Source organism: Pseudophryne corroboree, chromosome 8 (genome assembly GCF_028390025.1).
Source record: "Pseudophryne corroboree isolate aPseCor3 chromosome 8, aPseCor3.hap2, whole genome shotgun sequence".
NCBI lineage: Eukaryota > Metazoa > Chordata > Amphibia > Anura > Myobatrachidae > Pseudophryne > Pseudophryne corroboree.
This window is the reverse complement of record NC_086451.1, coordinates 85246246-85269601: the sequence shown is the minus strand read 5'-3', so window position 1 is coordinate 85269601 and position 23356 is coordinate 85246246. Positions and strand designations below refer to the sequence as shown.

Genomic DNA, 23356 nt, shown 5'->3' with positions numbered 1-23356 from the left:
GCAATACAAAAGCTGTGTCAACAGCAAGTCCTTGTCGCGGTAACCCCGTCACATCGGGGAGAGGGGTTTTATTCAAGCCTGTTCGTGGTCCCGAAGCTGGATGGCACGGTCAGACCTATTCTGAATTTAAAATCCCTCAATCTATATTTGAAAAGATTCAAATTCAAGATGGAATCTCTCCGAGCAGTGATTTCCAGTCTGGAAGGGGGGGATTTTATGGTGTCGGTCGACATAAAGGATGCTTACATACATGTCCCCATATATCCTCCACATCAGGCTTACCTGAGGTTTGCGGTTCAGGATTGTCAATACCAATTTCAGACGTTGCCGTTTGGTCTTTCCACGGCCCCGAGGATTTCCCTAAAGTAATGGCGGAAATGATGGTGCTCCTGCGCAAGCAGGGTGTCACAATTATCCCGTACTTGGATGATCTCCTGATAAAGGCGAGATCAAAGGAGCAGTTATTAAAAAACGTTGCGCTCTACCTGACCGTTCTGCAGCAAAATGGTTGGCTCCTAAATTTGCCAAAGTCACAGTTGATTCCGACAACACGGCTGTCGTTCTTGGGCATGATTCTGGACACGGAACTGCAGAGAATTTTTCTCCCGATGGAAAAAGCTCTGGAAATACAGAACATGGTCAAGGGGATTCTGAAACCGGCAAGGGTGTCGATTCATCAATGCACTCGGGTGCTGGGGAAGATGGTGGCGGCCTACGAGGCCATCCCGTTTGGCAGGTTCCATGCCAGAGTTTTTCAGTGGGACCTGTTAGACAAGTGGTCCGGGTCTCACCTACAATAACAGCGGTGGCGCACATAAACCGCCAGGGCGAAACAAGGAGCAGAGCGGCAATGGCGGAGGCCACAAAAGTACTTCGCTGGGCAGAAAAACAGGCAAGCGCTTTGTCGGCAGTCTCCATTCCAGGCGTGGACAACTGGGAAGCAGACTTCCTCAGCAGACACGATCTCCATCCAGGAGAGTGGGGTCTTCATCAAGAGGTCTTTGCAGAAGTGACAAGTCGTTGGGGAATTCCTCAAATAGGCATGATGGCGTCTTGCCTCAACAAAAAACTTCAGACATATTGTTCCAGGTCGAGGGACCCTCAAGCAGTAGCAATGGACACCCTGGTGACACCGTGGGTATATCAGTCGGTCTATGTGTTCCCTCCACTTCCACTCATCCCAAGGGTGATAGGGATTATAAGAAGAACAAGGGTTCAGGTGATACTCGTTGTTCCAGATTGGCCATGGAGGGCCTGGTATCTGGATCTTCAGGAATTACTCATAGAAGATCCCTGGCCTTTTCCTCTAAGAGAGGATCTGTTACAGCAGGGGCCGTGCGTGTTCCAAGACTTACTGCGGTTGCGTTTGACGGCGTGGCAGTTGAATGCAAAATCCTAGCACGTAAGGGTATTCCCGGTGAGGTCATCCCCACTCTACTGAAAGCTAGGAAGGAGGTAACAGCGAAACATTACCACTGTATTTGGAGGAAATATGTCTCTTGGTGTGAATCCAAGAAGGCTCCAACGAAAGAATTTCAGCTGGGTAGATTTCTCCATTTTTTACAAGCAGGTGTGGATGCGGGTCTGAAGTTAGGCTCCATTTAAGTGCAGATTTCGGCCTTATCAATTTTCTTTCAAAGGGAATTGGCCTCGCTTCCGGAGGTACAGACTTTTGTGAAGGGCGTGCTGCACATCCAACCTCCATTTGTGCCCCCAGTGGCACCATGGGACCTTAACGTGGTGTTATAGTTCCTTATGTCACATTGGTTTGAACCTTTACAAACGGTTGAGTTGAAATTTCTCAATTGGAAAGTGGTCATGTTATTGGCCTTGGCGTCCGCAAGGCGGATGTCGGAATTGGCGGCTTTGTCTCACAAAAGCCCCTATTTGATTTTCCACGAGGATAGTGCGGAGTTGAGAACTCGTCAACAATTTTTACCAAAGGTGGTTTCTTCGTTTCACATGAACCAACCTATTGTGGTACCTGTGGCTACTGAAGCCTTGGCTGATTCAAAGTCTCTTGATGTGGTCAGAGCTTTGAAAATTTATGTTGCCAGAACGGCTCATATTAGGAAAACGGAGGCTCTGTTTGTCCTGTACGCTTCCAACAAGATTGGGGCTCTTGCCTCTGAGCAGACTATTGCACGCTGGATCCGTGGTGTGTTTTGGCATGCTCATTCTACGGCTGGATTGCCGTTACCGAAATCAGTGAAGGCTCATTCTACCAGGAAGGTGGGCTCATCTTGGGCGGCTGCCCGGGGAGTCTCGGCGCTGCAACTTTGCCGAGCAGCTACTTGGTCGGGTTCACACACTTTTGCAAAATTCTACAAGTTTGATACCCTGGCTGATGAGGACCTCATGTCGGTGCTGCAGAGTCATCCGCACTCTCCCGCCCGGTTTGGAGCTTTGGTATAGACCCCAAGGTCCTTTTGGAGTCCCCAGCATCCTCTAGGACGAAGGAGAAAATAGGATTTTAATACCTACCGGTAAATCCTTTTCTCTAACGTCCTAGTGGATGCTGGGGACTCCGTAAGGACCATGGGGAATAGACGGGCTCCGCAGGAGACTGGGCACTCTAAGAAAGATTTAGTACTACTGGTGTGCACTGGCTCCTCCCTCTATGCCCCTCCTTCAGACCTCAGTTAGAATCTGTGCCTGGCCCGAGCTGGGTGCTTTTAGTGGGCTCTCCTGAGCTTGCGAATAAGAAAGTATTTTAGTTAGGTTTTTTATTTTCAGAGAGCTTCTGCTGGCAACAGACTCTCTGCTATGTGGGACTGAGGGGAGAGAAGCAAACCTAACTGCGGCTAGGTTGCGCTTCTTAGGCTACTGGACACCATTAGCTCCAGAGAGATTGAACACAGGATCTGACCTTGTCGTCCGTTCCCGGACCCGCGCCGCCGTCCCCCTCGCAGAGCCAGAAGATAGAAGCCGGCAGAAGCAAGAAGACATCGAAATCGGCGGCAGAAGACTCCTGTCTTCACATGAGGTAGCGCACAGCACTGCAGCTGTGCGCCATTGCTCCCGCATTACACCCACACACTCCGGTCACTGTAGGGCGCAGGGGGGGGCGCCCTGGGCAGCAATTAAGTACCTCCTGGCAAAAGCAGCATATATACAGTTGGACACTGTTATATGCATGAGCCCCCGCCATTAATTTTACACAAAATCGCGGGAGAAGCCCGCCGCTGAGGGGGCGGGGCCTTCTTCCTCAGCACTCACCAGCGCCATTTTCTCTCCACAGCTCCGCTGAGAGGAAGCTCCCCAGGCTCTCCCCTGCACGATAGAGAGGGTGTAAAAGAGAGGGGGGCACATAAATTTGGCGTAAAAACAAAATATACAGCAGCTACTGGGTTAACACTAAGTTACTGTGTGATTCCTGGGTCATATAGCGCTGGGGTGTGTGCTGGCATACTCTCTCTCTGTCTCTCCAAAGGGCCTTGTGGAGGAACTGTCTTCAAATAGAGCATCCCCTGTGTGTGTGGTGTGTCGGTACGTGTGTGTCGACATGTCTGGGGTAAAAGGCTCCCCTAAGGAGGAGATAGAGCAAATATGTGTGTGAGAGGGTGTCTCCGTCGACAACGCCGACACCTGTTTGGATATGTGTAAGTGCTGAGGTGAATTTATTGCACAAAAGATTAGAGAACAGACAGGAAATCTACCCATGTCTGTCCCTATGTCACAGAGACCTTCAGAATCTCACAATGCTCACTATCCAAAATAATAAACACTGATATCGACACGGAGTTGACTCCAGTGTCGACTACGATAATGCAAAGTTACAGCCAAGATGGCTGAAAGGTATTCAATATATGATTATTGTAATAAAAGATGATTTGCATATCACTGATGACTCATTTGTCCCTGACACAAGGGTACACATGTTAAGGGGAAGAAAGCTGAGGTAAATTTCCCTCCTCTCATGAGGAAAAAGAGCGGGAATCTCCAGACAATAGACTGCAGCTTCACACAAAAAATTCTCAGGCAGTATCCTTTCCCCACTAGGGCCAGGATGTGATGGGAATCTTCCCCTAGGGTGTCACGTTTGCACAGAAGGTAGCACTAGCTATTCTCAAGGATCCTGCAGATAGCGTGCACATTCTAGTATACTACTCAGACCGGCGATTGTGTCGGCATGGGTTTATAGCGCTGTGGCAGCGTGGACAGGTACCTTATCAGCAGAGATTGAGACCCTAGTATGCATATAGATAGATAGATAGATAGATAGATATATACATACACACACCATTCCACAGACTGCCGGCACTCAATCCAAATACCCCATCTGCTCAGGTGCCTATCCATAAACAGTAATATCCAATAGCAACAAAGGATGGCACTCAGAGTCTGTTCATATGAAAAAGGACCTCTGTATTAAGACGTTGCTTCAAACGTTTTCGGAGCGTCTGCCCCGTCCTCAGGACAACATCTAGAACAGCAAAATAGACACAACAAACTTACATAAATACCCTTACCGAACGCCCGACTCCCGCTCCGCCCAGCGCTCCACCATCACGCCTACCGGAACTAGCCTCCGCGTCACTTCCTGGCTCACGGCCGCCGTTACTATGGGAACCACTCTGCTTGTGTTCCACAAGCCGGCTTCCAGCGTTCCATCAGGACAGCAGGGTATCACGTCGTAGAAATGATGAGAGAGCTGTAGGGGAAAGGAGCAGACGTATACATAATGAAAACCACCAATATAAAAATATATATGCAAAGTGAAATTTACACATATAGTAGAGACAGCACGGGGTTGATACCTAAAAAACAGAACTTCAGCCTACATCTCAATTATTAGACAGTATTCTTCAGCCTTTTTTGACAAGAGAACATACCTTCTTAAAAGATACAACTTCATTTTTGAAACGCCTAGGGGACATTGGCACTGTTCCGCCTGGAACTATGTTATGCTGTCTCGACGTGTGCAGCTTGTACACTTCAATCCCACATGAAGGGGGCATGTTAGCAATGAAGTATTTCCTCGAACGTCATCTTCCTGTATCTACGTTTGACCATATGTTGTTTTTGTCTCTTCTAGAATTAACATTAAGACGCAATTATTTTTTGTTTGATGGTGAATTTTTTCTTCAACTGCGAGGGTGTGTGTTAGGGTCTCCTGCTCTGTGCTGCCACGTCGTCATGGCAACCGGGAGACAAGTGCTAGCGGAGTAACCTGAGCGTAGCTGATACTCCGGTTCGGGTCTTTTGCTGTGCAGTGGTTACAGGCTCTGTGCACGGCAGGGGATCCGGTGCTGGTTTTTGTGCTCACAGTCTGTGAGGTCTGAGTGGGGCGTGGACAGCACCTGCTATATAAACCCTCTTCTCAGGTTAGGCAGATGCTGCTGAATCTTTGTTGGTTAGTCAGTTCCTGAAAGCTAGCTAGTACTGTGTAAACTTTGTATTTGTTTGTTGCTTACTGCAAATAGGCCTTGGGATTTGGTATTACACTCTGCCAATCCAGACCTAGCAGTAAGACTGGAGTCAGTCGTTTAACCTGCTGGGGTTCTTTTGCTACTCTGTGAACCTAGCAAGTTTGCGGCTGTATTCTCAGACAGGCCTGCCAAAATCCTTTCTCACTGTGCAAGGTGTTCAGGTGTCAGTTTAGTGGCAGTAAGCTGAACCAGTGCACTGCAAGTGAGGACTAGGATTGTGGAGACTCTCCTTGTGTCTATTATTCCATCTCTGACCAAGGAGTTTACTGCCACACCCGTTGGTAACCCTTTAGGGTTTTGCTGTTGCCCTTAGCAACAGCATTTCGGGTTCTCTACGTATTAAATCACTACATCTCGCTTCTTTCCATCTGAGCATTCCTAATACTAGGGAGACACCCAGTTTATTAGCCTTTGGGCTTCTCTGTTCACTTTGTGTTTATTTTGTTACCCTACCACCTTCTGTGTATGTAATGTCATATTCCCCAGTCTGTCTGTGAGTTCATTTGTTTTGCATCCCTCACCGTTCAGACACCAGTACATTCCTGCTGGCACTGGTGTGCATAACATATTCAGCAGCCTAATACTCCTGTTGAAATTTTGTGGGAATATGGAGCATACCCCTCAAAATACTTTGCAACAGGTGGTCGATCAGGTGCAGGTCCTGACACGACAATTTAATGATTTGTCCATTAAAATGCACACCTCGCAGGCCGCTGGCGGAGCTCCTGCAGCAGCAGTACCTTCAGGGGTTAAGGAGCCGAAAGTAAATCTCCCGGATCGTTTTTCTGGAGATCTCTCGCAGTTCTTTTGTTTCAAGGAGAGCTGCAAGCTATATTTCCAGCTTAGGCCTCAGTCTTCTGGGTCGGAGATTCAGCGGGTGGGCATAGTGATTTCCTTGCTGCAAGGAGACCCACAGGTCTGGGCATATGGGTTGCAGCCTGACTGTCCGTCGCTTAAAAGTGTTGATGCTTTTTTTACGGCACTGGGCATGTTGTATGATGACCCTGACAAGACGGCCTCAGCCGAGGCTCAGATTTCGATCCTTAAGCAAGGGCGAAGGCCAGTTGAGGTTTATTGTACGGAGTTTCGGAGGTTGGCCCATGATACCCAGTGGAATGTCCCAGCCCTGAGACACCAGTACCGAAGAGGTCTTTCTAACCAGTTAAAAGACCAACTGGTACAATATCCCTTGCCTGATAGCTTGGATCAGCTCATGCAGTTATCCATTCGGGTGGATAGACGGCTGAGAGAGCGTAGGCTTGAAAGGGAGACCGAGGTTTCCTTCTATCCCAAGGGAACCTCAGACTCTGAGGAATTTTCCGAGGAGCCTATGCAGATTGGGGCTACCCGCCTCTCCTCGCGTGAGAAGACGCGGAGGAGACAGCAGGGGTTATGTTTGTACTGTGGGAATAAAGGTCATGTGGTAGTATCATGCCCAGAAAAGCCGGAAAACTTCAGGGCCTGAGGGTGATGGGAAATATCCTGTCAGGTCAGAAGTCGGAATTTCCCAAGAAGACTTTTATCATTCCGGTGACCTTGAAGATCCTCGGTCAAACTGTCAAGACTGAGGCCTTTGTGGACAGTGGGGCCGACGGGGTTTTTATGGACCGCCAATTCGCCCTGAAACACTCTGTTCCCTTAGTACCCTTGGCATCGGAAATTGAGATGTGTGGGTTAAACGGGGAACCATTATCCCAGGGTAAAATGACCTCTTGCACTAGCCAGATTTCTTTGTTTATTGGAGCCACACACTCTGAAAAATTGTCCTTTTATGTGACTGTCTGTACTTTTGCCCCATTGGTGTTGGGGTTACCCTGGTTAAGGGCCCACAATCCTCAATTTGACTGGGTCTCTGGGGAGATTCTTAGTTGGGGTACTGATTGTTTCAGGAGTTGCTTGAGCCTTCCAGTCAGGCTTTCGCAGCTAAGTTTGCCAGGATTGCCAGGATGTTATGCAGATTTTGCGGACGTGTTCTCCAAAAGAGTTGCAGAGGTACTACCTCCCCATCGCCCCTATGACTGTGCCATTGATTTGTTGCCGAATGCTAAGCTTGCCAAGAGCAGGTTGTACTCCCTGTCACGTCCTGAGACTCAGGCTATGGCAGAGTACATTCAGGAGAACTTGGCTAAGGGATTTATCAGACCTTCACAGTCTCCAGTTGGGTCGGGGTTCTTCTTCGTGGGTAAAAAGGACGGTTCGTTGCGACCCTGCATCGACTTCAGGGAATTGAACCGTATCACGATTAAAAACTCATACCCACTGCCTCTCATTTTGGTCTTGTTTGACCAGCTTCGTACTGCCACCATTTTTTCTAAGATTGACCTACGCGGTGCGTACAATCTAATCCGAATAAGAGAGGGGGATGAATGGAAGACTGCCTTTAATACCCACTCAGGGCATTATGAATATTTGGTGATGCCTTTTGGGCTCTGTAATCCCCCGGCAGTCTTCCAGGACTTCATGAACGATGTGCTCAGGGAATATTTGGATAGATTCTTAGTTGTATACTTAGATGACATCCTAATCTTCTCCCATTCCCTGGAGGAACATCGGAAGCATGTACGCTTAGTCCTCCAGAAACTCAGAGACCACCGGCTTGGGGCGAAGCTGGAGAAGTGCGAATTTGAAGTTCAGCAAATCGCATTTCTAGGATATATTATCTCCCCAGAAGGTTTCCAAATGGAGGGTTCCAAGGTACAGGCAGTCCTGGATTGGGTGCAGCCCACTAGTTTGAAGGCGCTTCAGCATTTTCTGGGCTTTGCGAATTTTTATAGACGATTTATCGCTGGATTTTCGTCTATAGTGGCGCCCTTGGTGGCACTCACTAAGAAAGGGGCGGATGTTGCTCACTGGTCTTGTGAGGCCAAAGCGGCTTTTGCCCGTCTCAAAAGGGCATTTGTCTCGGCCAAGGTGCTGCGACACCCAGATCCAGAGCGTCCTTTTGTGGTGGAGGTGGATGCCTCTGAGATGGGTATTGGGACAGTGCTCTCTCAGATGGGGGTGTCTGATAATCGCCTTCATCCCTGTGCTTACTTTTCCCGTAAATTTTCGCCTGCCGCGATGAATTATGACGTGGGTAACCGGGAATTGTTGGCTATTAAGGATGCACTCGAGGAGTGGAGACACTGGCTTGAGGGGGCTAAGTTTGTGGTCTCAATTCTCACCGACCATAAGAATTTGGCATATTTAGAGTCAGCGAAGCGCCTCAATGCCAGGCAGGCACGATGGGCTTTGTTTTTTGCTCGCTTTAATTTTTTGATAACATATCGCCCTGGGTCAAAAAACATCAAGGCTGATGCGCTCTCGCAGAGTTTTGCTCCAATCCAGGAGACCACCGAGGAGCCATTGCCCATTGTGTCCCCATCATGTATTAAAGTGGGCATTACCCAGGACCTCTTGTCATTAGTCCTTAGAGCACAGGAGCAGGCTCCTCCAGACCTTCCGGTAGGTCTTTTGTTTGTGCCTCCTAGGTTAAGACAGCGAGTGTTCCTGGAATTCCATGCCAAGAAGTCGGCAGGTCACCCGAACTCGGGAGTTGCTATCTAGGGCGGTGTGGTGGCCCTCGGTGGCTAGGGATGTGGATCAGTGGGTTCGGGCATGTGACATCTGTGCCCGAAATAAGACTCCTAGAGGGGTTCCTGTTGGCCCATTACATCCACTCTCTATTCCATCTAAGCCATGGACCCACATTTTAATGGATTTTGTGGTGGACTTGCCCAAATCCTCGGGGATGACAGCCATCTGGGTTGTCGTTGACAGGTTTTCGAAGATGGCGCATTTCGTTCCATTGGTTGGGCTGCCATCGGCCAGACGCCTGTCTGAATTATTTATGCTGCATGTTGTGCGCCTCCACGGGTTGCCACTTGATGTGGTCTCTGACCGCGGATCCCAGTTTGTGGCCAAATTCTGGAGGGCATTTTGTTCCGATCTCCAGATTTCTGTCAGCTTGTCGTCAGGCTACCATCCGCAGTCTAATGGGCAGACTGAAAGGGTGAACCAGTCCTTGGAGCAGTTCCTCAGGTGTTATGTCTCCAAGTGTCAGACTGACTGGGTGGCTCATCTGTCCATGGCGGAGTTTGCCTATAACAACGCGGCTCACTCTGCTACAGGGATCTCTCCCTTCCTTTGTGTGTATGGGCATCATCCTAAGGCCAATTCTTTTGACCCCCTGGACTCCACGCCTGGTGGTTCCTCTGTGGTTTCGGTCCTTAAAGGTATTTGGAGGAAAGTGAAGAAAGCCCTTGTGTCTGTGTCATTAATGACCAAAAGGGTTTTTGATAAGCAGAAAAGACCCTGCAGCTTCAAATTAGGAGACTTCGTCTGGTTGTCTACCAAGAATTTGAAGTTGAGACAGCCATCTCATAAGTTAGGCCCCCGGTTCATCGGTCCTTATAAGATCACTAGGGTTATCAATCCGGTGGCATTTCAGTTAGATCTACCCCGTTCTTTGGGTATCAATAAAACATTTCATTGTTCCCTTTTAAAACGGGCGATTAGTAATCCTTCTTCCGGTGGAAGACCTTCCCCTCTTCTGATACGTGGCCAGAGGGAGTTTGTTGTTGAAAGGATTCTTGACTCCAAGATGGTTCGGGGTCGGCTGTCATTTTTGGTGCACTGGAAGGGGTATGGCCCGGAGGAGTGGTCGTGGGTGCGCAGTTGTGATCTTCATGCCCCCAGACTGTTACGCTCTTTCTTCTCACAGTTCCCCGATAAACCCTGTGGTAGGGGTTCTTTGACCCCTCGTCAGAGGGGGGGTACTGTTAGGGTCTCCTGCTCTGTGCTGCCACATCGTCATGGCAACCGGGAGACAAGTGCTAGCGGAGTAACCTGAGCGTAGCTGATACTCCGGTTCGGGTCTTTTGCTGTGCAGTGGTTACAGGCTCTGTGCACGGCAGGGGATCCGGTGCTGGTTTTTGTGCTCACAGTCTGTGAGGTCTGAGTGGGGCGTGGACAGCACCTGCTATATAAACCCTCTTCTCAGGTTAGGCAGATGCTGCTGAATCTTTGTTGGTTAGTCAGTTCCTGAAAGCTAGCTAGTACTGTGTAAACTTTGTATTTGTTTGTTGCTTACTGCAAATAGGCCTTGGGATTTGGTATTACACTCTGCCAATCCAGACCTAGCAGTAAGACTGGAGTCAGTCGTTTAACCTGCTGGGGTTCTTTTGCTACTCTGTGAACCTAGCAAGTTTGCGGCTGTATTCTCAGACTTGCCTGCCAAAATCCTTTCTCACTGTGCAAGGTGTTCAGGTGTCAGTTTAGTGGCAGTAAGCTGAACCAGTGCACTGCAAGTGAGGTCTAGGATTGTGGAGACTCTCCTTGTGTCTATTATTCCGTCTCTGACCAAGGAGTTTACTGCCACACCCGTTGGTAACCCTTTAGGGTTTTGCTGTTGCCCTTAGCAACAGCATTTCGGGTTCTCTACGTATAAAATCACTACATCTCGCTTCTTTCCATCTGAGCATTCCTAATACTAGGGAGACACCCAGTTTCTTAGCCTTTGGGCTTCTCTGTTCACTTTGTGTTTATTTTGTTACCCTATCACCTTCTGTGTATGTAATGTCATATTCCCCAGTCTGTCTGTGAGTTCATTTGTTTTGCATCCCTCACCGTTCAGACACCAGTACATTCCTGCTGGCACTGGTGTGCATAACAGTGTGCCATGGGATCTCCTGTGGCCCCCTCATATGCAAATGTATATATGTTTTTTCAAGAAACTGATATGTTTTTCAGTGACCCTAGCGTTAGTCAACACATTTTGTTCTTTACCCGGTACATAGATGATGTGTTTCTTCTATGGACCGGGGGGAAGAAAGTTTTTTGCAATTGATGTCTCGCATCAATAATCTTGAGTCTCCTATTAAGTTTACCTTTTGTTGTAGCACTAGTAGTGCAAATTTTCTGGATGTACGGGTAACAGTTACTAATGGTAAGATTGAGACTGGTGTCTTTACTAAAAGCACAGATAGAAACACTTTTCTGAGGGCTTCGAGTCATCATCCTCCGGCTCTTAAAAAGGGCCTTCCCTTGTCCCAAATGATGCGTTTTGCTCGCATCATTAGTGATCCCACCCAATTGTCTGAGGCTTTGGATGATCTTGTCCTGAAATTTATTGATAGAGGGTATTGTCCCTCAGTCCTTGGGGAACAAAAAATTAAAGTTTTGGCCATGGATCGGTCTACCTGTCCTGATGGAACGCTGGAAGCCGGCTTGTGGAACACAAGCAGAGTGGTTCCCATAGTAACGGCGGCCGTGAGCCAGGAAGTGACACGGAGGCTAGTTCCGGTAGGCGTGATGGTGGAGCGCTGGACGGAGCGGGAGTCGGGTGTTCGGTAAGGGTATTTATGTAAGTTTGTTGTGTCTATTTTGCTGTTGTAGATGTTGTCCTGAAGACGGGGCAGACGCTCCGAAAACGTTTGAAGCAACGTCTTAATACAGATGTCCTTTTTCATATGAACAGACTCTGAGTGCCGTCCTTTGTTGCTATTGGATATTACTGTTTATGGATAGGCACCTGAGCAGATGGGGTATTTGGATTGAGTGCCGGCAGTCTGTGGAATGGTATAGTTGTGCTGATTCTCAGCACCTTTTGCAAGGCACCACTGCAGTTAATGTGATATTGTTTTTTAGCCACATTTTTTACTATCTACCATTACCGATTTTTGTTTGAAACACTGTGTAATAAAGTTCTGTTATGGAGTCATCTAATTCTGCACAAGTACGTGATACATCTGGTTGCCAAGGGTTATTACTCACCCCTCCGGGAGAGACTTTCAGCTTTTCAGCTACAGAGATTGAAAACCTTCTGTCCAAAGAAATTTTAACCCTTACTGATCCGGCCTTGAAAGCGGAGGACATTTATTTTCAACTTCTTAAAATGAAGAAACGGGAAACGGACTATTTGTTACACAGTGTTTCATTATCGAATTATTTTAGAGAGCACAAGATACCACGGGGGTTCAGGATACGTAATGTACCGACTATTGGCAGGAGTAATCCTGAGTTTGTGAGGAAATGGATCGCCATCCTCAATAAGTGTGCATTTGACCTCATGATCCTAGTGGTCGATGAGGCCAATAAAGAGTTAAGTGCAGTCAGAAACAAAATTATGGCTTTTGAAAAAGACAATAAGCATAAACTCAAAGAGGATGTTAGCCAGAATTGGCTACACAAACTGGAAATTCAATGTGACCGTTATCGCTCTGACTTAGTAAAGTTCAAAAGAAACAAAAAATTTGCGGTCGATTCAGATTATGAAGATAATCGCGTATATAAATGGCTATATGGTGGCGATAATTCTCAATTTACGACTGAAGGTGGTATGAAACGCAGGCCTTGGCAGAAGCGATATCAGGGAGGCAGAACTGATCACCATAAATCAAGTAGTGACAGTGATTTCAAGATTTCGGATTCTGAAGACAACAGTGCTCAGGCACGGGTCCCTTTAGACCAAAGAGGAAAGGAGGCGAGAAATCCACACGAATCACTCCCACCCGCAGGGGGGGCCAGAACAAGAGAGCCCAGAAAAGTTACATTAGTCAACAAAAACAAGACCTAGTCTTCAACTTATCTAATAGAACCCTTACTCCAATTGAATTAAGGGTCTTAAATCTGGGACTCAGCTTTGTACCTACTAATAAGCACAATGAATTTGAGTGGAAATTTAACCTCCATAATTTCTCAAAGAAGTTGCGACTCAAGGAACATTTTCAATATAATACACCGCAGAGTGATGACAGCATTTTCAGTACCTTCCTGAAGTCTGCTTCCAGGTCGAATTACGATCCAATATCGACTAATGCTTCTCTAAAGACTTTTAACCGCCTGCTAGATGAGTCTGTCACCAAATATACATCTACCCCATGCCAGGTGCGCCCCAATCTTTCTAAAGCTGAATATCTTGCACTCAAAGATCTTGAATCATATAAAGATATTGTCATCAGGCCCGCCGATAAAGGCGGGGCCATTGTGGTCCAGGATCTGGACAAATATAGATCTAAATTATGAGCCAGTTAGAAGACCAGGAGGTGTACCTACGATTAGGGAGAGATCCAACGATAGTGTACCAAAAAGAATTGTTTGAAATTTTGGATAAGGCTTATACTGAGAATAAAATCCCTCAGAAAGTATTGAAAGCTCTTTGTGTACAGTATCCAAAGGTGCCGGTACTGTACACTTTACCGAAAATACATAAGAGTATGACAGAGCCACCGGGCAGGCCTAATATCTCCGCCAGAGAGTCTTTACTTCAGCCTACATCTCAATTATTAGACAGTATTCTTCAGGCTTTTTTGACAAGAGAACATACCTTCTTAAAAGATACAACTTCATTTTTGAAACGCCTAGGGGACATTGGCACTGTTCCGCCTGGAACTATGTTATGCTGTCTCGACGTGTGCAGCTTGTACACTTCAATCCCACATGAAGGGGGCATGTTAGCAATGAAGTATTTCCTCGAACGTCATCTTACTGTATCTACGTTTGACCATATGTTGTTTTTGTCTCTTCTAGAATTAACATTAAGACGCAATTATTTTTTGTTTGATGGTGAATTTTTTCTTCAACTGCGAGGGTGTGCCATGGGATCTCCTGTGGCCCCCTCATATGCAAATGTATATATGTTTTTTCAAGAAACTGATATGTTTTTCAGTGACCCTAGCGTTAGTCAACACATTTTGTTCTTTACCCGGTACATAGATGATGTGTTTCTTCTATGGACCGGGGGGGGGGGAGAAAGTTTTTTGCAATTGAAGTCTCGCATCAATAATCTGGAGTCTCCTATTAAGTTTACCTTCTGTTGTAGCACCAGTAGTGCTAATTTTCTGGATGTACGGGTAACAGTTACTAATGGTAAGATTGAGACTGGTGTCTTTACTAAAAGCACAGATAGAAACACTTTTCTGAGGGCTTCGAGTCATCATCCTCCGGCTCTTAAAAAGGGCCTTCCCTTGTCCCAAATGATGCGTTTTGCTCGCATCATTAGTGATCCCGCTCGATTGTCTGAGGCTTTGGATGATCTTGTCCTGAAATTTATTGATAGAGGGTATTGTCCCTCAGTCCTTGGGGAACAAAAAATGAAAGTTTTGGCCATGGATCGGTCTACCTTATTAAATCCTGCTAAACGTAATCAGGACAATATCATCCCTTGGGTCAGCAATTTTACCACAGCCAGCCCTATCATCCGTAGGGCTACTAATGCTCTTTGGCCTATTGTCAGTTCGGATAGGGAGCTCCCTATCTTTAGCCATAAAAAACCGTTGGCAGCATTTAGGCGGGGCAGCAATCTACGAGATAGGCTTGTCCATGCAGACATCACCGGGCTAGCGGATATCAGACCCAGTAATGTGTACACAAAACCATCGGGTTGTTATAAGTGTTATCAATGCATCACATGTAAATATATGGTATCATGCACAGATTTTAAACACCCTCATAGGGACAAAGTTTATGACATTCGATTTGTTTTGACATGTAATACTACACATGTAGTGTACATTATTGTGTGCCCTTATGGCTTTTATTATATTGGCCAAACATCACGCAAATTCAAGGAACGAATGAATGCCCACCGGTCGGCAATCAATATGACCCTTAAAGGGAAAAATATTGATCAGCCTGTATCCCGACACTTTAATGAGGCAGGACATAATCTAGAAGATTTGAGATATTTTATGATTGACCATGTCCCGGAGTCTCTCAGACGCGGTGATCGGGGTAAACAATTATTACTTAAAGAATCTAGATGGATTATTCGTTTGGGCACCATAAAACCAATGGGTTTAAATGACAAAATCAATTGGAACAGTATGTTATAACCTGTCTCTTATACATTTGCAATTCCTTTGGTTCTGTTTTTTAGGTATCAACCCCGTGCTGTCTCTACTATATGTGTAAATTTCACTTTGCATATATATTTTTATATTGGTGGTTTTCATTATGTATACGTCTACTCCTTTCCCCTACAGCTCTCTCATCATTTCTACGACGTGATACCCTGCTGTCCTGATGGAACGCTGGAAGCCGGCTTGTGGAACACAAGCAGAGTGGTTCCCATAGTAACGGCGGCCGTTAGCCAGGAAGTGACGCGGAGGCTAGTTCCGGTAGGCGTGATGGTGGAGCGCTGGACGGAGCGGGAGTCGGGCGTTCGGTAAGGGTATTTATGTAAGTTTGTTGTGTCTATTTTGATATAATATATATATATATATATATATATATATATATATATATATAGATAGATAGATAGAGAGATAGAGATATATATATATATATATATATATATATATATATATTAAAGATGCTGTCTTAGGTGATAGGTTTATATATATAAAACATGCCCAAAGAGTCATGAGTATACTGGGTCCTAGAGTCAAAGCTATGTCGATTTCTGCTTGACGTGTCCTGTAGAATATGCAATGGACAGATGATGCCGACCTAATAGGCATGTGGAAGGCTGAGGATTGTGTGGAGAAGGGTTCTCGAACCTGGTCTCCACAGCTATAGCTGGTAATTCTGATATTTTGCCTTATATCCTGCACAGCCTAGGAAAGCACGACATTATCAAATGCAGCCTTTCGAATAAAGAAACAAGAAAGTCCGAGGTGCGTCCTTTCTTGCCAGAGGCGGGGGCAGAGGAAAGAAGCTGCACAACAAATCTTATTTTCTCAAACGTCCTAGTGGATGCTGGGGACTCCGTAAGGACCATGGGGATTATACCAAAGCTCCCAAACGGGCGGGAGAGTGCGGATGACTCTGCAGCACCGAATGGGCAAACACAAGGTCCTCCTCAGCCAGGGTATCAAACTTGTAGAATTTTGCAAATGTGTTTGAACCCGACCAAGTAGCAGCTCGGCAAAGCTGTAATGCCGAGACCCCTCGGGCAGCCGCCCAAGAAGAGCCCACCTTCCTTGTGGAATGGGCTTTCACTGATTTTGGATGCGGCAATCCAGTCGCAGAATGAGCCTGCTGAATCGTGTTACAGATCCAGCGAGCAATAGTTTGCTTTGAAGCAAGAGCACCCAGCTTGTTGGATGCATACAGGACAAACAGCGAGTCAGTCTTCCTGACTCCAGCCATTCTGGTTACCTAAATCTTCAAAGTCCGGACTACGTCAAGCAACTTGGAATCCTCCAAGTCACAAGTAGCCGCAGGCACCACAATAGGTTGGTTCAAATGAAAAGAGGACACCACCTTTGGCAGCAATTGCGGACGAGTCCGCAATTCTGCCCTGTCCATATGGAAAACCAGATAGGGGCTTTTACATGACAAAGCCGCCAATTCTGACACACGCCTAGCCAAAGCTAAGGCCAACAGCATGACCACTTTCCACTTGAGATACATCAGCTCCACAGTCTTAAGTGGCTCAAACCAGTGGGATTTCAGGAAACCCAACACCACGTTAAGATCCCAAGGTGCCACTGGTGGCACAAAAGGGGGCTGAATATGCAGCACTCCCTTAACAAACGTCTGAACCTCAGGCAGTGAAGCCAGTTCTTTTTTAAAGAAAATGGATAGGGTCGAAATCTGGACCTTTATGGACCCTAATTTTAGGCCCATAGTCACTCCTGACTGTAGGAAGTGCAGGAATCGACCCATCTGGAATTCCTCTGTAGGGGCCTTCCTGGCCTCACACCAAGCAACATATTTTCGCCATATACGGTGATAATGCTTTGCTGTCACGTCCTTCCTAGCCTTTATCAGCGTAGAAATAACTTCATCCGGAATGCCTTTTTCGGTAAGTCTTGGAACAGACAGGGCCCTTGTTGCAACAGGTCCTGTCTGAGAGGCAGAGGCCATGGGTCCTCTGTGAACATTTCTTGTAGTTCCGGGTACCAAGTCCTTCTTGGCCAATCCGGAACAATGAGTATTGTTCTTACTCCTCTTTTTCTTACAATTCACAGCACCTTTGGTATGAGAGGAAGAGGAGGAAACACATAGACCGACTGGAACACCCACGGTGTTACTAGTGAGTCCACAGCTATCGCCTGAGGGTCCCTTGACCTGGCGCAATACCTTTTTAGCTTTTTGTTGAGGCGGGACGCCATCATGTCCACCTGTGGCAGTTCCCATCGATTTGCAATCTGCGTGAAGACTTCTTGATGAAGTCCCCACTCTCCCGGGTGGAGGTCATGCCTGCTGAGGAAGTCTGCTTCCCAATTGTCCACTCCCGGAATGAACACTGCTGACAGTGCGCTTACGTGATTCTCCGCCCAGCGAAGAATTCTGGTGGCTTCTACCATCGCCACCCTGCTCCTTGTGCCACCTTGGCGTTTACGTGAGCCACTGCGGGCTGACTGGATCAGAACCGGTTGGTCGCGAAGCAGGGTCTCCGCTTGACTTAGGGCGTTGTATATGGCCCTTAGTTCCAGGATATTGATGTGAAGGCAAGTCTCCTGCCTTGACCACAGCCCTTGGAAATTTCTTCCCTGTGTGACTGCCCCCCCACCCTCGGAGGCTTACATCCATGGTCACCAGGACCCAGTCCTGAATGCCGAATCTGCGACCTTCGAGAAGGTGAGCACTCTGCAGTCACCACAGGAGAGACACCCTGGCTGCACACCAGTAGTACTAAATCTTTTTTAGAGTGCCCAGTCTCCTGCGGAGCCCGTCTATTTCCCATGGTCCTTACGGAGTCCCCAGCATCCACTACGGACTACCAGAAATAGATTTACCGGTGAGTAAAGTCTTATTTTCTCTTAGTCCGTAGAGGATGCTGGGCGCCCGTCCCAGTGCGGACTCTATCTGCAGTACTTGTTCATGGTTATTGCTTTTGTTACACAAAGGTTGTGGTTTGGTTTCAATCAGCCTGTTGCTGATTTTTTGGTTCATGCTGTTAACTGGTTTAGTTAAATGCTGTGTTGTACGGTGTGTTGTGGTGTGAGCTGGTATGTGTCTCACCCTTGGTTAACAAAAATCTTTTTCCTCGAATTGTCCGTCTCCCTGGGCACAGTTCCTATAACTGAGGTCTGGAGGAGGGGCATAGAGGGAGGAGCCAGTTCACGCACATTTAAAGTCCTAAAGTGCCCGTGTCTCCTGCAGGTCCCGTCTATACCCCATGGTCCTTTTGGAGTCCCCAGCATCCTCTACGGACTAAGAGAAAAGGATTTACCGGTAGGTATTAAAATCCTATTTTCTACCGACCAATAGTAGTTACCAACATGATATCTCTATCACTGTTAATAATTCAACAGCCATACCAGGGGTGTATCTAGGGGTCCGAGCGCCCCTGGCAAAGTAAGGGGCTGGCGCCCCCCCTACACACATTTGGAATAAGGTGTGCGTATTGGAAATGGGGCATGGTCTTGTGGGGAAAGGTGTGGACACGAGAATACTTCCAATTCAAATTATGCCACACAGTAGTGTCCCTTATCGCATTACACCACACAGTAGTGTCTCGTATTCACGGTACACCATCCCTCCCCCCTAACCCTAACCCACCTTTCCCATAGCCTGACCCTAACCCACCCCACCCAGCCTTTTCAGTGGTGCCTAACCCTAACCCACCCTTCCTAATCTTCCTCCCTGCAGCCTAACCCTAGCCCTCCGACCCTCGCAGCCTAACCCTAACCCACCCACGTGGCTTACCAGTGGAGAGTTTGGCACCAACTCAATCCGGATTTTGGCATTCTGCATCGCTATCTATGTTGGGATGCCAGCATCAGCATTCCTAGCAGTTTTGGGATGCTGGCGTCAGCTTTCCGACCGCCGGGATGCCAAACGCCGGCATCTTGACTGCATCCTGAATGAAATGCTAATGAGCTGCTGTGAGATGAGCCTCAAATGGACCCGGCCATTAACCAAACACCATTAGTTGGATGGTAGAAGTGCCTCCTGTTAGAAAAAACATCAGGGTGCCATAACTTCCAAGATAAAATGATCAATTATACAATTACCTGATACACAGTTCCTTGAACCTGGCCTTGAAATAGGTAAGATAAGTATGTATGTACGTTCTTTATTACACTCAACAAGTTAAATTTTTCGCTTACTTACGTACATCTAACATGCATGAAAATCATGTAGTTGTCCAGGTACTACAGTCCCTTCTCCCAAACACTGACACTTTATTATCTTCAACAACAAATAGATCTATAGTACTGTGCTATATAACAATTGCTGTGTACCTGGTGAGAGTCTGTCCGTCAGCACCGCATACCGCACTGCACAAGTGATCAGACAAGTGTCCGGCAGCACCGCACTTGTAATCAGACTCACAATAAACTACAGTAGACTCACCATTACAATACACTTTGGGCAATATTCAATTCTTGTCGCCCCCTTCCACACCTGTTCTGTTTCTGCTGACAGGTGTTGTATCATCATTTCAGTTTGCTTCCCCTGGGGTAGCAAGGCGCCCAACCCTTAATGCAGCTAAACCTGATTACTATGGGCGTAATATGCGTGATAGCGGGATCACTTTAGAAAGGAGATTGGGCGTGATATATCATTTGAATACCGCCTATGAATGCAGCATCAAGGTAAATCTTCCACGATAGACAGTTATAGTTTGCTGATCTGTTCTGTCATTCCTTCCATTGGTTACCTGTATTCTACCAAATTCAATATGATATACTTTTACTTACACACAAGGCTAATAACCACACTGCACCAACATACATCTCTTATCTCAAAATGTCTCCCAACCCAACCTCTCTGCTCTGCACAAGATCAGCGTCTCTCATCCACACTCATTACTAGCTCCCTGTCAGGAATCAGCGTTCAGTGGTACCTCACTTACTAGCGCGTTGGTGTGCAGGCCTTTAGAGGTCACGGCCCCAGTTAGTTGCTGCATGAGTACCCTGTCCGTGGAGCACAGTACCCATTATCACTGTGTACCCTGAAGTCCATCCAGCATGTACCCCGCTGTGTGCCCACCATCTGTACAGTATGGGCGCCACCAAGACACTTGTGATCAGCTGACCTGTAACACCCAATCCTGCGCTGTGTCTGCACACAACTCAAGCATCCAATGCCTGCTGACCAGGGGGTATAAATCCAGAACATCGGCTCAGTCTCATTGCCTTGAACAATGTGTCACATCCAGTGCACAGTGGCTCCTGGTGTCAGCCTCCTGTCTCCAGTGATTTCCTAGCTCTAGTGTCTCCGTGGAACTACAGGCACCAGCCATCCAGATCTGCTACAACTCCTTCCACAGTCAGCTTCCACTTCTACATGCAGTACTGTAAGAGACTCTCTCCAGGTGCTGCCTCTTCATTCTCACCTGTGTGTTGTTAATCTGCATTCAGCATTGTGCTTTTACATCCAGCACTTAAAGCAACCAGCCTGTATATTACCAACTGTCTCCTGCTATAGCCTTGCTTGGCTCTGTGGACTTTGTGCATATCTACTGACTGTGTGAATCTATTGCTGACGGTTTCCAGACCGATTACTGGCGTTACTTATTGCCTGTATACATACCTCCCAACATGCCCCTCTCCAGGAGGGACACAATGGTCTGCTTCTGGACTTCCCTCTTAATGTATGATTGCCGGCACCTGTGTTGAACAGGTTAGTGGATAAGAAAGGTGTTTCACCACAGGTGTCTGCAATCATAAATGAAGAGGGAAGTCCAGGAGCAGAGCATTCTGTCCCTCCTGGAGAGGGTCATGTTGGGAGGTATGCTGTATATACTGCCATCGGTTGCATTACTTACCTACTGCATATTGATCCTATTACTATCGCATACCTCCCAACATGACCCTCTCCAGGAGGGACACAACGCTCTGCTTCTGGACTTTTCTCTTAGTGTATGATTGCTGGCACCTGTGTTGAACAGGTAAATGGATAAGAACTGTGTTTCAGCACAGGTGATGGCAATCATACATGAAGAGAAAAGTCCAGGAGCAGAGCATTCTGTCCCTCCTGGAGAGGGTCATGTTGGGAGGTATGCTATCGCCTTCCAAGCTGGCCATCGTTGTTCGCCATCGGCTTCCAGGCCGATCATTGCTGTTTGCTAATCACACTGGTTTCCAGGCCAGACCATTACCTGTGGCTGTTATTATACCTTTGTTGGCTTCCTTGCTAAAAGCCATCTGTATTGCCATTTGCTCCAGTTGCTGTTTATACCTCTGTGTGCTAAATAAACATCATTGCGCACATGCGCAGTCACTTACTGCAGCTTCCTCGTTTCCTCCATCGCACCACCACTGACCCACTTGTGCCATACTTGCCTACCTGACCCTCTCCATGAGGGAGAAAATGCTGTTCCTGGACTCTCCTGGTAATGTATGATTGCCATCACCTGTGGTGAAACACCTTTCTTATCAATTACCTAGCTCACCACAGGTGATGGCAATCATACAGTACCAGGAAAGTCTAGGAACAGAGCATTGTGTCCCTCATGGAGAGGGTCAGGTAGGCAAGTATGACTTGTGCCCCCTCCGGTAACAGACAGTTACAGACATGACACTTCCACTCCTGACTGCAGAACTTTCTTCAGGCTGCATCCACTCTGGAATGCCCACTGAAGCACAAGAAGACTCTCCTCTAGTCTCCAAAACTTGAAGTGTTCCCTGAAAACTCAGCTCTTCAGACAAGCTTATCCTATTCTGGAACTGCCCACGCAACCTACATAAAGTACCCTACCTAATTACATCCCCTCTATGCAGGGCCAGATTAAGGTACATATAGGCCTGGAGCTGAAATTAAGGAAGGGCCTATTGTGTGCCTCGGCAGGAGGTGTGACAAGCGCTGCAGTGGTGTGACTAGTGATGTGGGGGTGTGATCAGTGTGGTGTGGGTGTGGTCTAAAAAGGGTGTGTGGCCTGTGCCATATGAGTGACACAGTCACCACTTACTGACAGACACTACTTACTGACACACACACACACACACACACACACACACAACACAAAGCTTACTGACACAATCACCACTTACTGACAGACACTACTTACTAACACACACACGCACAACACAAAACTTACAGACACAGACACCACTTACTGATAGATATTACTGACTGACACACACGCACAACACAGATACCACTTACTGACACAGACATTATTTACTGACACACACACACACACACACACAACACAATACTTATACCGCTCTCACATCACAATGCCGGGTCCCACCTGGGAATTGGAAATGGGTCCATTCCTGGGTGGGACCCGGCATTTGACCATACACACCGCCAACCCGAGCCGGCAATTTGCCGGTTCAGGTTGCCAATCGTGGGCGGAGATGGAGTCGGCATCAGGGGCGGGTGCGGAGGCGGCGCTGGGAGATGAGATCATCTCCGAGCCGCCACTCCCTATGCAGTGAACGGGTCCCGGGTTGTATCAACCTGGGTGACCCGTTCAGACCGCACCTGACCTGGTATTTAATCCGGGAATAACCCTCCTTTATTCCCGGGTTGAATTACCGTGTCAGGCAACCCGGAATTCGCCAATGACCCCTTTCACAACGCACATCGAAACGTGTCGACCCGGCAATATACCCAGTCTATACCAGGTTATTTTTGTGGTGTGAAAGGGGTATTACTGACACAGACACCCACCACTTACTGACAGACATTACTTACTGACACACACAGTACAAAACCTACTGACAGACACTACTTACTGACACACACACACAACACAAAACTAACTGACATAGACACCACTTACTGACAGACACACACACAATGCAAAACATACTGACAAAAATACTACTTACTGACACACACGCACAACACAAAACTTTTTGACACTGACACCACTTACTGACAGACTTTACTGACACACAAACACAAAACTTACTGACACAGACACCATGCAAAATGTACTGACACAAACACTACTTACTGACAGACACTTCTTACTGACACCAGTGGTGCACACAGAATTTTTTTCTCAGTGGTACTGTGCCTGTGCGCCGTGGGCATGGTCATATGTCATTAAGGGATGTGACCATGTGACACTAGGTGGAGTTGTTATATAT

The 23356-nt window shown here is 47.2% G+C and overlaps 1 protein-coding gene across 2 annotated transcripts in view; it reads right to left on the bottom strand.

The window, feature by feature from the left end:
- The window catches only part of UCK1 (uridine-cytidine kinase 1), an 81733-nt gene extending 60090 nt beyond the window's left edge, over positions 1-21643 (bottom strand). Inside the window, exon 1 of one of the 2 annotated variants that reach the window (XM_063936777.1) lies at positions 21600-21643. Coding sequence is in view for 1 of the 2 variants with exons in the window: in XM_063936776.1 (XP_063792846.1) it covers positions 21539-21589 (51 nt within the window). In the remaining variant the exon portion in view is untranslated. Of the gene's footprint in view, positions 1-21538 lie in introns of both variants that reach the window. The other variant, XM_063936776.1, reaches the window with a different exon arrangement.
- Positions 21644-23356: the final 1713 nt, after the last annotated feature.